The sequence below is a fragment of the Pteropus alecto genome, unplaced genomic scaffold (genome assembly GCF_000325575.1).
Source record: "Pteropus alecto unplaced genomic scaffold, ASM32557v1 scaffold24, whole genome shotgun sequence".
NCBI lineage: Eukaryota > Metazoa > Chordata > Mammalia > Chiroptera > Pteropodidae > Pteropus > Pteropus alecto.
The window spans coordinates 664,402-679,701 of NW_006439192.1; the positions used below are offsets into that span (position 1 = coordinate 664,402).

Sequence of the window (15,300 nt, forward strand, 5' to 3'; positions counted from 1 at the left end):
CCCCCATACGGCCTAATGCAAATGGCAATCTGCTTCCTTTGTCTTCATCCAACCTCTCTGCAAAGATGAGACGATCCATGTTACATTTGTGGCACTACCCAATCTGAATATGCAATTCAAACCTCCTCTCTAGTATGTCTGCAGGCCATAGAGAAAGCCCCAGGACACACAACCCAGCTCTGTCTTCTCACTGCCCACACAACAGCCCTCTCACCCTACAAGGCCACTGCACATGTGGCAACGGTAGCCTCTACTTCCCCCCTCCCCCTCCCCATCTCGTCTGTACATAACCTTGCCTGGGCCAGCTCTGCATGGCCTTCTCATCCACCCTGACCAACTCTGGCCAGCAGGAAATGTGTGGTTACTGCTGGCCTGGCGACACACGTATGTGATGGCTCTGTGCTGAAGGCCTAATTAGGGAGCTGGACATCAATGCACACAGAGGTAGGGTGGGGACAAAGTCATTGCTGGCCTGGGAAGCACCATCAGTCAGTCATGAGCACTGGAGAAGGCCCAGGGCTAACTCTGTCATCTACCTGTGCTTCCCAGTGTGGCTGCTGGGTCACTGTGCTCAGCTAGGGGTCTGTCTGCAGGTAGATAATGGTACAACCCCAGTGCTTCTTATAATTAACCATTATCTGGGGGAATCCTTCCTTCTCCTCTCGTGCCACCAGGAAGGGTCTCTGATCGTTAACAAGTGTTCTCTATGAAGAAAGAGGGCTGAGCTAGAAACACCAGAAGGAGAATATGAGCAACCTCACTTGCCCTCTTTTCTGGAACAGAGAGTAATACACTGTTAAACATCTGGCCTGTAAGTGGGACGCCCCCTCTCTCATCGCTAACTCACCAGAACCAGCTCCAGAACACAGGCTGCAACAGGATGGAGAAAAAATGGCTTCTGCAAGAGAGCCAGGCCGCTTCCCTCAACACATCCCATGTCTTCACTCAGAAACGCTGCTCAGTAGTCAAGGGACTCACTAACCAGAGCACCCTCTGCTCAACAGTATTTGAAACAGTGTATTAAGAAGCACCCAAGCCATGAAAAAGCAAAGACACACATTAGAACGCAAAAAAGTGATCTGTTCCAATGTGGTCTGGCAGTTATGGGTTTAAAATTTGCACAACATGGCCACAAGGCTACAACCCCAAAATGCAGACCACAGAAGTGCACAGGCAGGGACCCCGTTTGGTCCTCTGTCTGTCCCCCTTGCCCCACAGTGACAGGTCAAAAGATGGTCACTGATGGCATGGATGTGGCTGGGGCCTCCTGTCTCCGCTCAGTGGTCCTTCTCTGGAATATGCTTTCTCCCTGCACTCCAGTGAAAGTCCCATTCAAGCTTCATGGCCCATGTCAAGTGTCACCACCTCTCATGCCTTGCTGCAAACTGAAGTCGCTCTCTGGGCTCCCAGGCGTTTTGCCCAGTCCTGTCTCTGTCCTCCTGTGCCCGGTGCCTTCTTGTGCCTTTGCCCATGCAGACATGCACAGGATGACCTAGCAGGCTCTAAACCCTTGGAGGACAGAGACTGCCTTACTTTTTGTTTTTTCTATCTTCAGAGATTATCCGACACGATGCAGTAAGTGGCACACACAGGGACACAGTGGATGATCAATAAACACTGTGTGAATCAAGAGATGAATCAATGAAAAACACTGAGGTACTCTCAGATCTGTTACTCTTGGGGAATGATGCTCTGAGATGTCACCTTCTTCTCTCAGGTGGGTGCTGGAGAAGCCTCCGCACATAAGTCCACCTCCCACATCAGAAAGAGTCTCAATCAACGGATTCCACAAGACAGACACAAACCCAAGCTTTTAAGAAGATGAGAAATATATAAATAACAGAAAAAAAAAGAGAGCTGAGAAAAATAAGATGCAACTTGATTCAAAATATTTAATTTATCCATACAAAGAAATGTAAGATTTAGTGGCATGCCTTAAAAAATGGCCTAGTAAGAAATGGGCACTTTTTATGATAGAACGAAAGCACTACATTCTATACTATCTGATTTCCTATTATGAATCAGAGTCTGCAGTTTCAAAAGGCCACATGATTACTCATAATTACTCATAATTTCTTCTTTTCTTCTTGAATTGTATTATTGGCTGATGAAACTTAAATTTCTCATTCAATTCCTTTCCTTTATATAGTCTGGTGCTTGGGGACTCCTCCAAGTTATCTTTAATCATTCTGATAGAGGTTATAATGACCTGAGAAAGCTACTGTTTCTACTGGAGATTTAATTTCTCTAATTGACTAGCATTTCCCAGAATTGCTAGATTAAAAATGATAAAAGATCTTGCTGACTAATATGATTTACTCTAATACAGACTTCTTCCCATCATTGCAAGGAAATTCTCTTAATGTGACACTTCCCACAATAGCTCTCATTTTAAAAAAAAAAAGCACTTAAAAATTTACATAGAAATCAGTATTATATTCAATGTATAATTTACAATTTTAAACCTAACAGCTATAAATATTGAAATCGCTTATGAGTTCCACTTACTGAAGATGTTTAAAAAGAGTGAAGAATTTAAAGTACTTTAAGCATTTAATTTAGAATTTTCTAGATTCCAAGCTTATACAGGCCTGTTTGTACAATATGATTCTGTTTTAGCAAATTTCTTTTGAAAAGATAAGTAACTGACAAACCATTAGCTAGACTACTTAAGAAAATAAGACAACTTAAATTAATAAAATTATAAACATAAGAGGAAACATTACAACTGATATGCAGAAATACAAAATATCATAAGAGATTACTATTGGACAATTATATGCTAATAAATTATATAACTTAGAAAAAAAGAGGTAAATTTCATGAAATATACAACTTACCAAGAGTGAATCATAAAATAATAGAAAATCTGAACAGATCAATAATGAGCAAAGAGATTGAATCAGTAATCAAAAACCTCCCAACAAATAAAAGTCCAGGACCAGATGGTTCCACTGATGAATTCTACCAAATATTTAAAGATGAATTAATACCAATCCTTCTCAAACTCTTCCAAAATGTCGGGGAAAAAAAAACACTCAAATTCATTTTACGAGGCCAACCTTGCCATGATATCAAAGCCAGACAAGGGCATTACGAGAAAAGAAAATTACAAGCCAATATCTTTGAAGAACGTAGATGCAAAAATCCTCAACAAAATACAGCAAACTGAAGTCAAGAGCACATTAAAAGGATTATATACCGCAATCAAGTGGGATTCATCCCTAAGATGCAAAGATGGTTCAACATCCTCAAATTAATAAATGTGATACACAATTAATGGAATGAAAAGATAAAAACCATATATCACTTTAATAGATGCAAAAGAATCATTTGACAAAATTCAACATCTTTCATGATAAAAACTCTCAACAAATTAGGTATAGAAGAAATGTACCTCAACTTAACGCCATATATGATAAGTCCACAGCTCACATTATATACAATGGTGAAAAGTTCAAAAAGCCTTCCCTCTAAAATCAGGAACTAAACAAGGGTGCCCACTCTCATTACTCCTATTCAACATAGTACTAAAAATCCTAGTCAGAGCAATCAGGCAAGAAAAGGAAATAAAAAGTATCCAAATAGGAAAGGAAGAAGTAAACTTGCTTTTGTTTGCAGATGACATGATCCTATATATATAAAATCCTAAAGACTCCACCAAAAACTACTGGAACAATCATCAAATTTAGTAAAATTGCAGGATACAAAATAACATATGAACAGCAGTTACATTTCCATACACAAATATGAACTATCTGATACATGCTACAATGTGGATGAACCTCGAAAACATTAAGCTAAGTGAAGAAGTCAGACTCAGAGGTCATATATTGTATGATTCCATTTATGGTAAATACCCGGAAAAGCTAAATCCGTATTTTTTTCCAATTTTTTTTTTTTCTGTGTATATGGAGATGGTCATGTGGTTTTGTGTGTTACACTGACTGATTTTTGTTGAGTCAATCTTGCATTCCTAGGATAAATCTCACTTGGTCATGGTGTATAATCCTTTTTATATGTTGTCAGATTCAGTTTGCTAGTATTTTGCTGAGGATTTTTCATCTAATATTCATAAAGGATATTGGCATATAGTTTTTTTCTTGTGATCTTTTAAAATTTAGTTTTTAATTATAGTTATGATACAATATTATATTAGTTTCAGATGTGCAAGACTGATTAGACATTTCTATACCTTACAAAGTGATCGCTACAATAAGACTAGTAAACATAGTTATTATAATATTATTGACTATATTTCCTATGCTTGTGATATCTTTATCTGGTTAGGGTATCAGGGTAATAATGATTTCATAGAATGAGTTGGGAAGTGTTCCCTCTTCCTCTATATTTTGAATGTTTGTGAAACATTGGTATTAATTTGTCTTTCATGATTGGTAGAAATCAGCAGTGAATCCATTTGGGCCTGAGCTTTTCTTTGTGGAAAGTGTTTTGGTTATTATTTCAATCCATTTACTTGTTATAGGTCTAATCAGATTTTCTATTTCTTCTTGAAGAAATACTTAATTTCAACAGTGTACAAAAATTTGTTCCTCCATTCTCTCTCCTCTCTTTGTACTGTTATTTTATTAAAATGATATCTTTATGCATGTATGTATCAATATACACTTATAATTACTGCTTTATGCATTTTACTTTTAAATCACATTAGAGAAAAATAGAGCTATAAACAAAAATATATTTATATTGTATTTTATGTTTCCCTATATAGCGACGTTTACTTGTATTCTTTATTTCTTCACCTGGATGTGAGTTTGTGACTAGTGTCCTTTCATTTCAGCTTCAAGGACTCCTTTTTATATTTCTTACACAGCAAGTTTGCTAGTGATGAAGTCTCTCAGTTCTTGCTTATTTGTGGATTTCTTAATTTCTCCTTCATTTTTGTTGTATGGTTTTGCTGAATATAGAATTCTCAGTTTTCCTTTCAGCACTTTGAATATGCCATTCCACTTCTGGCATCCACTGCTTCTGATGGGAAGTCAGCTACTGATCTCATTAAGGATCCCTTGCAACTGGTGAGCCGCTTCGCTCCTGCTGCCTACAAGATTCTGTCTTTGTCTTTCAACCTTTTGACTATCCTATGCCTAGTGTAAATTTCTTTCGAGTTTTTCATATTTGGAGTTTGTTGAGTTTCTTAGATGTGTAATGTTTGTCATTAAATTTGGGGAGTCTGGGGCCATTATTTCTTAAGTATTTTTTTTTTCCCCTTTCTCTTCTCATTCTGAGACTCCCATTATGTCTATGCTGACATGCTTGATGATATACTACAAGTGTCTATGGTTTGTTCATTTTCTTCATTCTTTATTTTTGTTTCTCAGACTGGATCATTGGCCTGTCTTAAAGTTCACCGATGCTTTCTCCTGTCTGTTCAAACCTTTATTGAACCCCCTCTCCACCAAGTAAAATTTTCATTTTAGTTATTTTACTTTTCAACTCCAGAATTTCTATTTGGTTCTTTTTTTATAAGTTCCAACTGTTTATTTGGTAAGACATGGTTCTATTTAGTAAGACATGGTTCTCATACTTTTTAGTTCTATTAATATGGTTTCTTTTAATTCTTTTAACATTTTTAATACAGCTGATTTAAAGTCTTTGTGTCATATGTCCAACACCTGGGCTTCCTCAGAGACAATTTATAATAATTGTTTTTTGTTCCTATGCATGAGCCATATGTTTTTGTTTCCTCGTATGCCTCATAATTTTTAAAAACTGAATATCTTAAATAATATAGTGTAGCAATCCTGGAAATCAAAATCAACCCAGGGTTTGTTATTGCAGTTTGTTGTTGTTGTTTGTTTAGTGACTTTCATGAATTAATTCTGTAGTCTGTAGTCTTTGTTGTGTGTGACCACTTAGTGGTAAGCTAATGATTAGAGAGATTTCCTTAAATGACTGGAACCAGTAAGTCTCTAAGTCTTTGCCAAGGTACTTCGTGTTCATGTTGGGGCATGCCACTAACACTCAACCTGGCAGTTAACAACTTTGTTTAGCCTTACTTCCTTCTTGCACAGGGCCTCGAGGTCATCCAGAGATAAAATATTAGGGCCTGTTTAGGTCTTTCCTAAGTATGAGCACAGCCCTAGACATGTGCCTGCCCTTCTAGATCTCCAGGAATGTACTAGAGCTTTTCAAAGTCTCTGTGCAGATCTCGCTCTCCAGCTTCGGCTTATAAGCTTTTTGATTAGTCTAATGTTTGCCCCAACTCTTACCTACCAGCTCAGGCAGCCACAGTTACAGACTTTCTATAATTGTTTTTGACCAATAAATACCCCCTGGAGAAAAAGGCTTTTTCCACTGGGAGAGCTCTGAATCAGGTCAAATAAAAATAATCTTGTAAGTGGAATCTTCCAGGGGACCCCCCAGACAAGTCAGACAATGATATTCTCTGGGAACGACGTTTTAAAGGAGCTCTAGCCCATTTTGGCCCCTAGTGGCTGCCAGGCTATCGTTCTTGCTGTGCTCGTGGGCTGTTGGATTTCAAGACTACTGAAGAGCTGAAGAGGGAGGTGAGAAAGGGCAAGTTAAAGCTCCACAGAGCTCCCTGTTCATACCAAAATTCAGTCATTTTTCTAGGATAAACACTTTCTAGATTGTTGCAAGCTTTGTTTAATTTCCAGAGTTCTTAAAGAGCTGATTCTAACCATTTTAAACAAATTTCTTATTGTTTTATGGATGAGAGTGTTTGTTTGCAGAAGTCTTTATTTCACCATTTTCACTGACATAACATTTCTTTCTTTTAACTGTTGCATTACATTCCATTGCATGAACTTAATATCACTTAATTTTTTCATCATCTATTCCCCCAATATATGGAAAAATTTTTAATCTTCATAAATGTAAGAACAGTATAAGTACTCACATACCCTTTACCCAGATTCACTACATGTCAACATTTGCCATACATTTTTTTCTTTCTTCCTCTGAAGGTCGAGAGTTCGTAGCAGACATTATGACAACTTTACCCTCAAAGACAAGTATCTCTCAAGAACCAGGACATTTCCTTTATAACATTATGACAACATAATAACCACACTCAGGAAATTTAACAGTGTCACAATACTATAATCTATATGCCATGTTTGAATCTTCCAACAAACCATTTAGAATGCCAAAAAATATAGGCACATCTCCATAAAGCACTGGTCCACCAAGCGGAATCATGCTTCTTGGCCCCTTCCCTGGCAAATTCCAGGTGAGATGGTCACAAGCCTGAGGTGTGTGAGGTGCTTCTCAGGGTGCATGACTCCTTATCTGCTTGAGAGAGATTCACTATGTTGCATTTTTCATTTTAGCAGATAAGAGTTTCTAAAAAGTTCCTCGTTTAAGAAAAAAAGTAAAACAAAGCAATAATTCTGCTCAAATTTCAAAAACAAATCAAAACAAAACAGAACGAAATCTCTCTCCCCTCCAATATTCTTCTGAGATGTCCTGATAAAATCTTTCTGAGGGTACGTGTCAAACAAATCCCTTCAAAGAGGCATGACATGCTGATACACACCATGGCAAAGCAGGTCCCTGACAACACACACGCACACACACACACACCTCCTTCTTTTGTCACATACTTGCAATGGCAGGGCAGTATCTCACTTCTAGTACTTTAATCTCAAAGCTAATTCCACTGAAAGATGCTTTTGTGTCCTCATGACTGTATAAAGATAAACTTGCAATGCAGTAAATGTCAACTTATGCTAATTCATCTACCAGTTATGTTTTTCAAATTTCCTAATGCAGCAGGTCCTTGAATAACACCAGACAGCGAATGGCATTTCATTATAATGTTGATGAGATGCCATAGGAATTTAACTCTTGTTTATATTAACCTATGGTAAAACTGGTTTCATTATACGTTGTTTTGCTTTAAGTCATAGAACCTATCAATGGCATTAAATGAGGATTTACTGTACACAGCTATAAGTAAATGTCTATCTAACCCAGCATTTCTCAAGTGTAGGCCATGAGCCACCCACATCAACATCACATGTGGAACTCATTCTAAGTGTTGGTTCCCAAGCTTCATCTCAGGCTCACTGACTCAGAATTTCTGGAACTGGATCCCAGGAATGCATATTTTCAAAAGCACACCAAGTTATCCAAAGCCCATTTATATTTGAGAGCTACTGACTTTGGCTTTAATCTGGGATTAACTGAGCTTAATACGGAAAACTGTGGAATAAGAATCAGATACTGAAAAATAATCTGTGCTGTTTTCTATGGCAGTGGCTTTTAAATACTTTGACTGCAACCCTTGCAAAGCAATATATTACACATTAGGAGACAATACACGCACATGCACACACACACATGCACAGAAATTAAAGTTTCATGAAACAATACTTACTGCTGGGAGGCACTCTGATATCATCTCTCCTATTCTATTTCTTAAAACACTGAACATAACCCACTAAATCTATTTCATAACCCCCTAATGAATCACAAATTGCAGTTTGCAAAACACTGATCTATAGCAATTAACTGAAAAGTAAATCTCAAATGAGTAAGCATAAACCGAGAGAGAGTAAAACATTGCACATAGTCATTAAACTGGATTTTTAAAAGATGTTCTTAAAATATATACATTTATTAGCTGGATTTAGAATAGTGTAATCACACTACTGATACTCAAATGAAATAAATTTCATTTAGACTGATTTCAAATCTTATTACTTTCAACTAACCATTGTGGGTTTTAGGAGAGAGTATATTGGAGTGAAAATTTGGTGCAATTTTAGACTGGGCATCCCAGAATTCACAGACGAAGTTCGTACCCTGGCTCTCCCACGGGTCAGAGATGGCAGCCTAAGTAACAACCTCGCTATGCCTCAGTTTCTTTATCTACGAAACAGGGCTAATAATAACATCTACCTCATAAGGTTGCTGTGAATATTAAATAAGATAATCCATATAAATAATAATGATTACTATTCAAAGATAAGGTGCATTTAAACAAAAGTTTTACCATATTAAAAGAATGATAAAAATGATATTTAAATAAAGCTTCTTATATAAGTTTTCATATAGATTACTATGTTTACAAATTTATTATATACCTGTCATTATCCTTCTCTTAATAAACACTGAACATTTTCTGAGTAAGGCATTCTGCTAAGTGCTGGAGCTACAAAGAGGCATGTGATATGGTACTACTTATTAAGCATCAAATAACCTAGTTAGGACAAAAGAAAGAAATTTAAATAGCCAAATCATATGCCAAGTGCTAAATATAACATGTGCTGAAAGGGAGAACAGTTCAGAGAGGAGAGGAATAAAGATCAGGAAGAGCTCCAGAGGTGGGGACTCAGGTGGGGGGTTTGAGTAAGTAGAAAGAGTGGAGGAAATGCCAAGTAGAGGAGAATAATGGAAACAAAGGCAAAGGGGCAAACCAGGCCCCCACTTTGGCTGGAGGCCGTAATAAGTTGTCAAGACAAGGGTAGAAGCCAGTTTGGGTACCAGGCTGGGGTGACAGGTGAATAGGAAGATTCATCTGAAGGCGGAGTGGCAGTGCAGCAGTGTGAGATCAACTCAGGCTGGCTGCAGAGGGTGGGGCATTCCTAAGAGAGGTGGTCTCAGCAAAGTAGCACCACAGAGGGGGTAGGACACGCCCCAAGGCATCAGCGACATTAACACTGCAGATATCACACTGCAGATAACACTGCAGTTAACAGAACGAGGACATCAACACAGAAAATTGCGATTCCAATTAATTTTGCCAAAGTTTCTGCAGCATTGCTTTAAAGCACTGATCAACTCAGTCTCTAGCACCAAGTTCTCTGCTATGCGTAGAGTAACTTCTGGAAATTCTCCAGAATTTGAAGTAAACTTACATCCCTACCACTCAAATGATTTTACTTTTCATGTTCAGATTCTATTCATTCTTTGCTCACCAAGCAACATTCTGATTGAGAATTCAGCTTGCCAGGTAATTTGATACTGAAAAGAATGCCTTGATAATGAGTCCTTAAGCATTCTAGTCACTAGAAAGGGTATTTCCCATAACAATGTCTAAACTGGCCTTCCACTTACCCATCAGACTCCTGTGAATTTGGTTATATGTATCTATTAGCAAATGTCTGGTTATCCCCTGATGTGCTCAGAAGGTGCCAGACCCATTAGGACTGAGGTTCTCAATCCTGGCTGCGTCTTGGGGTCACCTGGATAGTTACTTAAAATACCTTGGAATGGGCAGCTGGCTGCGATCAAGACCTCTCCCAGGAAGCTCCTGAGGTGGACTGCCAGTCTCTAAGACAATGGCTCTCAATCCTGGCTGCATGTTAGAATCATCTGAGATATTTTTAAAAGATCATGCTCAGGGATGGGCACTTCCAGAGATATTAAAACCTATCCACTGGGCAGAGGGCATACATTCTAATAATTGACATTCCTCATTCCTAAGCAGAGATGAAAAGGATATTGCAATGCACTGCAGTCGAGAGATTTCTATTTCACTTACATTTAAGATATTCAATTATTTCATTCACTTTGATCTCCCTTCAATAGGGACCATAGCTTTAAGCAGTTACTAGTTTTAAATTCTTAACTCTTTATTGATTTAGAAAAGAAGTCAGCAAATTTATTCTGTAAAGGGCCAAATAGTAAAGTTTAGGCTTTGCAAGTCATATAGTCTTTGTCACAACTATCCAACTCTGCGGTTGTACCACAAAAGCAGCCATAAATAATATGTAAACAAATAAGTGTGCCTTCATTCCAATAAAACTTTATTTACTAAAACAATTGATGGACAAAATTTGGCCAGTAGACTGCTTCAGAATGTTTGAATAATTATAATTAGCATTCTGATCTTGTGCATATTAATACAAAATTAGTAACAAAACATGACAATAAATACAAAAGTGCACTAAATCTTGGAATCTTATCCTTTGACTATCATCCTAGTACCATTTACCAGAAACTCAAAGTAGAGGCCCTGTTTATATTTAGACCATATGGACCTATTCAGAAACTCAAAGTAGAGGCCCTGTTTATATGTAGACCATATGGACCATATGGACCATTTCTGCCACTGAGTTAACTACTGATCACCTTCCAAGTTTCACTTATGGAGAAACTACCCCCGCCTCATTACTCAACTGAAACCCTACAAATCTCTATGGCAAACCAGAGAGGAGCATGGCAGTACCATTCCAGCTTTCTCACTCGTAGAAAATGTCATAGATATTTATTTATTAAATAAATACTTACGGTAGGGGAAAAAAATCTATCTCTGCTGCTTTGAATACATTTATTCCCCCATGCAACTGATCAACAAGGTATAAACATATAAGCCTAAGTCTAAAGTTTTTGGTTAAATAATTTCTGTTCAACTGAGTAGATTTAATCAAGGATCCTGTCCCAGCCATCACTTCTGGCTTGCCCCTAATCTCTCAAAATGCATCACGAATGAAAGTCAGAAGAGTGAGACTATTTGCTAAGTGGATGAGATATGAGTATGGTTACCACTCAGCCATACAAGCTGTGGCTGAGATGGAGCTCAATGCAAGCTGTGCCCTCCCTAATTCCTACTCTTTAAGTAAAGATCCCAAATCTACAGTTGTAAGAATGATGGCATACAATCATGTGGAAGCTCAAAGGAGCTCGTGTTCCCACCCTCACTGCTCAGGGCGGTTTATCTCAAAGTCAAAATCAACACCCTGCACAATGAAGACTAGTGTCAGACAGAGTAGGGTGGTCTCCCAAGGAAGGAGGGTGCAGAATTCCCCCAAACATGGCCAGCAACCAAACCTCCCATTTTCCCCTACTGTTAGGAAAAATCAACCTAAAACAGAAGTTTCAGCCTTGCATGTGTATGAGCTCAGTCACCATGATTCCTGATTATGGCTCCACTTCGTACTTACTTAGAAGTGTTTTCAAGTATTCCTTTGACCTCATTCATTTCTTCCTTCCCAAAGTAAACAACAGTTAGATGAATTCTCCCATCCTGCTGGATGCACGTCTCCCTAGAAAACAAAACACATGTGTGTTTAGGCTTGTTTTCACAATAATAGGCAAGGCCCAAACAAATACTTATTTCATAAAGTGCAAAAAGATTTTGAAGTAAACTGAGTGAACTGATAGAGCAGCGGAGATGAAGCAGCGAGACATTTCTGGCTGACCATCATAATTACCTGTGTTTGGATAGATCTTAACAAGAAAACAATGAAATTTCAATATGCAGATCTGGTTAATGAAAACTCAGATGCAAGAGGCTACACAGGTGCAATACGCCACAGGCCTGGCCCACTGGGGCCACCCAGTGCCAGGAAAAGGGCAGTGGATCCTACCCTTCTTTGCTATAAGAAGTCTATGAAATAAAGAAGACACCAATTCCATTTTACAGATGAGAAAGCTAAAGTCCAAAGAGGGTTAGACTAGACTCCTTGACTATGGCTTTTCTTGTGCGTGCCAAATGCTAAAGGTCTTAAAGACTGAATGAGCAAAGGTAAAAAGGCATTTTTTCATTTACAACTCTAGAAAACCTTGGTAACCTCCAGTGACATGACTGTCTGAGGGAATGACAAGGCAGGAGCACAGTTGCTAAGTCTCACCCTTCCTGAGCAGACACAATCACCTTTACTAGTTCCCCCTTTCTCCTCTCTGTAACTCTGATTGTCCCAGGCACCTGGCAGTTCATGTTCCAGGGTCCCAACAGCCTTCTCAGGGCCAGGCCTCTGGCTCTGCACTTGTTTGGACCTGTCTTCCCCATCGAAGCTTACCTGTTACTTGCATATGTCCTGTTCTCTCAATGGTAACACCTAACTCACCTGGTAAGATCCTCTGCTGAGGGTTTGCTTCACATACACATGTGTAATATGTGTGTAAATGTATGTGTAGATGTGTGTCTGTGAATATGTATAAATGTATATATATGTAAATAAGTTTGTGTACATGTATGTGTGTACATAGAGGTATGTGAGTGCATAATTTTAACAGGAGTTTTCTGAAAGTAAGTTAATGGAAAGATTCTACTGGTGAGATCTTATTTTGTGATATTTTAATATTTTGCATTTCCTTCCATTTAATTCTTTTTGTCTCTGTTAGCTACTTTCCTTAATCCCCACACAACAATCCACATCACAGATTTCTAGAAAACCCTGAGCTCTAATTGCAGAAGCCAATTTATTCAATGCTTTTTATAATGACATTAAAAAGAAGTCATTGTCTAGCCGGGGTGGCTGGGAAGAATCTAAAGAGAAGATACGATTCCTGCCCTCAAAAACACTTACACAGGAAATAAAATGAGCTCAAATAAAATAAGGACACCTCGTGGCACTGATAAAAAGTACAGAGAATTCAGAGAGCACAGCAAATCCTGTGGGCTGCAATGGCTGGGGCCTTGAAGGATGGAAAAGGAATAAAAACACAGAGAGGAGGAAGAAGAGAATTCCAGGTGAAATAAACATCAGAGAAGATTACACTGACCCTAGGCGAGAGGCACACAGGGCTCACCCTGGTCACAGGCTTGGCTCTGAAAATTCTGTTTCTTTCCTGTAGAAGAAAGGTAAGAGCTGCCTCTGAAGTCCAGACTGATGGCAGAGCTCTTAGAAGCAGAAAAGAGATGAGGAACAGAGGCATGGGATGCGACAATGTGCTTCAAAACTGAGAGCTCCCTCACAGCCCCAGTCCCTGCAGACTGAATCATCACTTACCAACAATAAAATTCTCTGCATTGAAAAGATCCCTTCTGCAAACTTGCCAGATAATGCTTTAACTTCCTTTGCCAGAGCAGAATAAAAGCACACATACAGTGCCAAGCGCTCAACAAACCATGCTTTAAAATTATGTGTGCAGTTGGAAAAAATCCATCCCAGAATCAGGAGAGGGTCACCTGCTGAGCCCGAAAAAAATGCATTCTCGTTTTTCTAGTAACATCTTTGCTGGCATTTTAAAATCCATTCAAAGCACTACGTGTTTCAAGGAATAAAACACATATATTTGAACTTCACTTTCATTCAGCAGCTGAGGTTTCCCAAAAAGGCAAAGTAGAATTTGTTCTGAGGTCCACCTCCAGGGGTCCATTCCATTTATTCATTTACTCCTTCCTTCATTCAACAAACAATAACCAAACAGACCATGTTCCAGATATTCTACCAGGGGGGTCTTAAAAAATGAGTAAGACATTTCTGGCCCTGAGAAGTTCTCCATCTACTGTGCCTGACTGAAACTGTCTATAATGCAATAAACAAATGCTCAATGAGAGGATGAGCACAGCAGTGCTATGAAAACATCACTGTCTGAATGATCTTGTAATTATTGTGTTTTTCGAAAGAATTCTCACTAGACTTCAATCTCAAAGATATGTGTAAGAGAGAGCGTACGTGGATGACCATGTACATGAGGATGTCTGTATTTTGGTGTAAATTATTTGTACCTGGACACATGCTGCCTGGATCCCTTGAGCTAACTTTGCTGTGCAAGGCATTATTCTTGTTGGAATAAGATCTAAAAAGAATATTCATTTACGGTCCCTGTTGGGAGGCCAACCATCCAGTTTGCTAGGGATTCTCCAGGTTTTAGCACTGAAAGTCCACATCTCAAGAAACTTCTCAGTCCTAAGCAAACCTAGACAACTGCCCCTGGGACTTTACCGTGTATTGGAAGGAATGAAGAGCTGTATAATATAAGGCAGGATGGAATAACTACAGTAACAGTTGGATGGTCTACAAGGGGTGTTTACATTTTAAGGGAAATGCATTGGAAAGAGGTTTCAAATAAATTAATTTCAAATAGTTATAATCACAAACCATATACCAAAAATAGTGGAAAAGGGAAAAAGTTCTGCTACCAATAAATGACCAATGAAAGGGACACAATAGTCTGCCTTAAATATCACAAAGAGGAGGGCAAGGCAACAAACAGATGATTCCATTTTAGCCTCATGTGGCTCCCAGCTCCAGCAACTGCTTCCAGAAGAGGAGCTGGAGAAGCAGCCAAGGTGAGGAGAAGGCAGCAGAGGGGAGCGGCTGGTCTGGGAAGAGGCAGGAACCTCAGCCCCCATTTAAGGATCTTGGCACAGGGGGAGCACAGCAGAATATTTAGTTTCTCCACATGGTGTGAAAAGTAGAGAAGGAAGGTAGACGTAACCTAATTATGCTTTGTGAAGTAGCTTCTGGAAAAAAGGTGGACTTGGCAGAACCAAAGGACAAAAGACCATCGCATTTAGTCAAGCTCCTTCATAGGTGCAGGGAGATGAGGAGGGATGAGAGACACTGACAGTCAAATCAAGTATCTCATATATGTCTCTGTCTCTGTCTCACACCGCCGCCCCCTCCCCGCCGTCCCCCG

The 15,300-nt window shown here is 38.9% G+C and overlaps 1 protein-coding gene across 1 annotated transcript in view; it reads right to left on the reverse strand.

The window, feature by feature from the left end:
* The window catches only part of CSGALNACT1 (chondroitin sulfate N-acetylgalactosaminyltransferase 1), a 73,966-nt gene that overhangs the window by 17,128 nt on the left and 41,538 nt on the right, over window positions 1–15,300 (reverse strand). Inside the window, exon 3 of the mRNA XM_025049867.1 lies at window positions 11,874–11,975. Coding sequence (XP_024905635.1) covers window positions 11,874–11,975 — 102 coding nt within the window. The remainder of the gene's footprint in view (window positions 1–11,873; window positions 11,976–15,300) is intronic.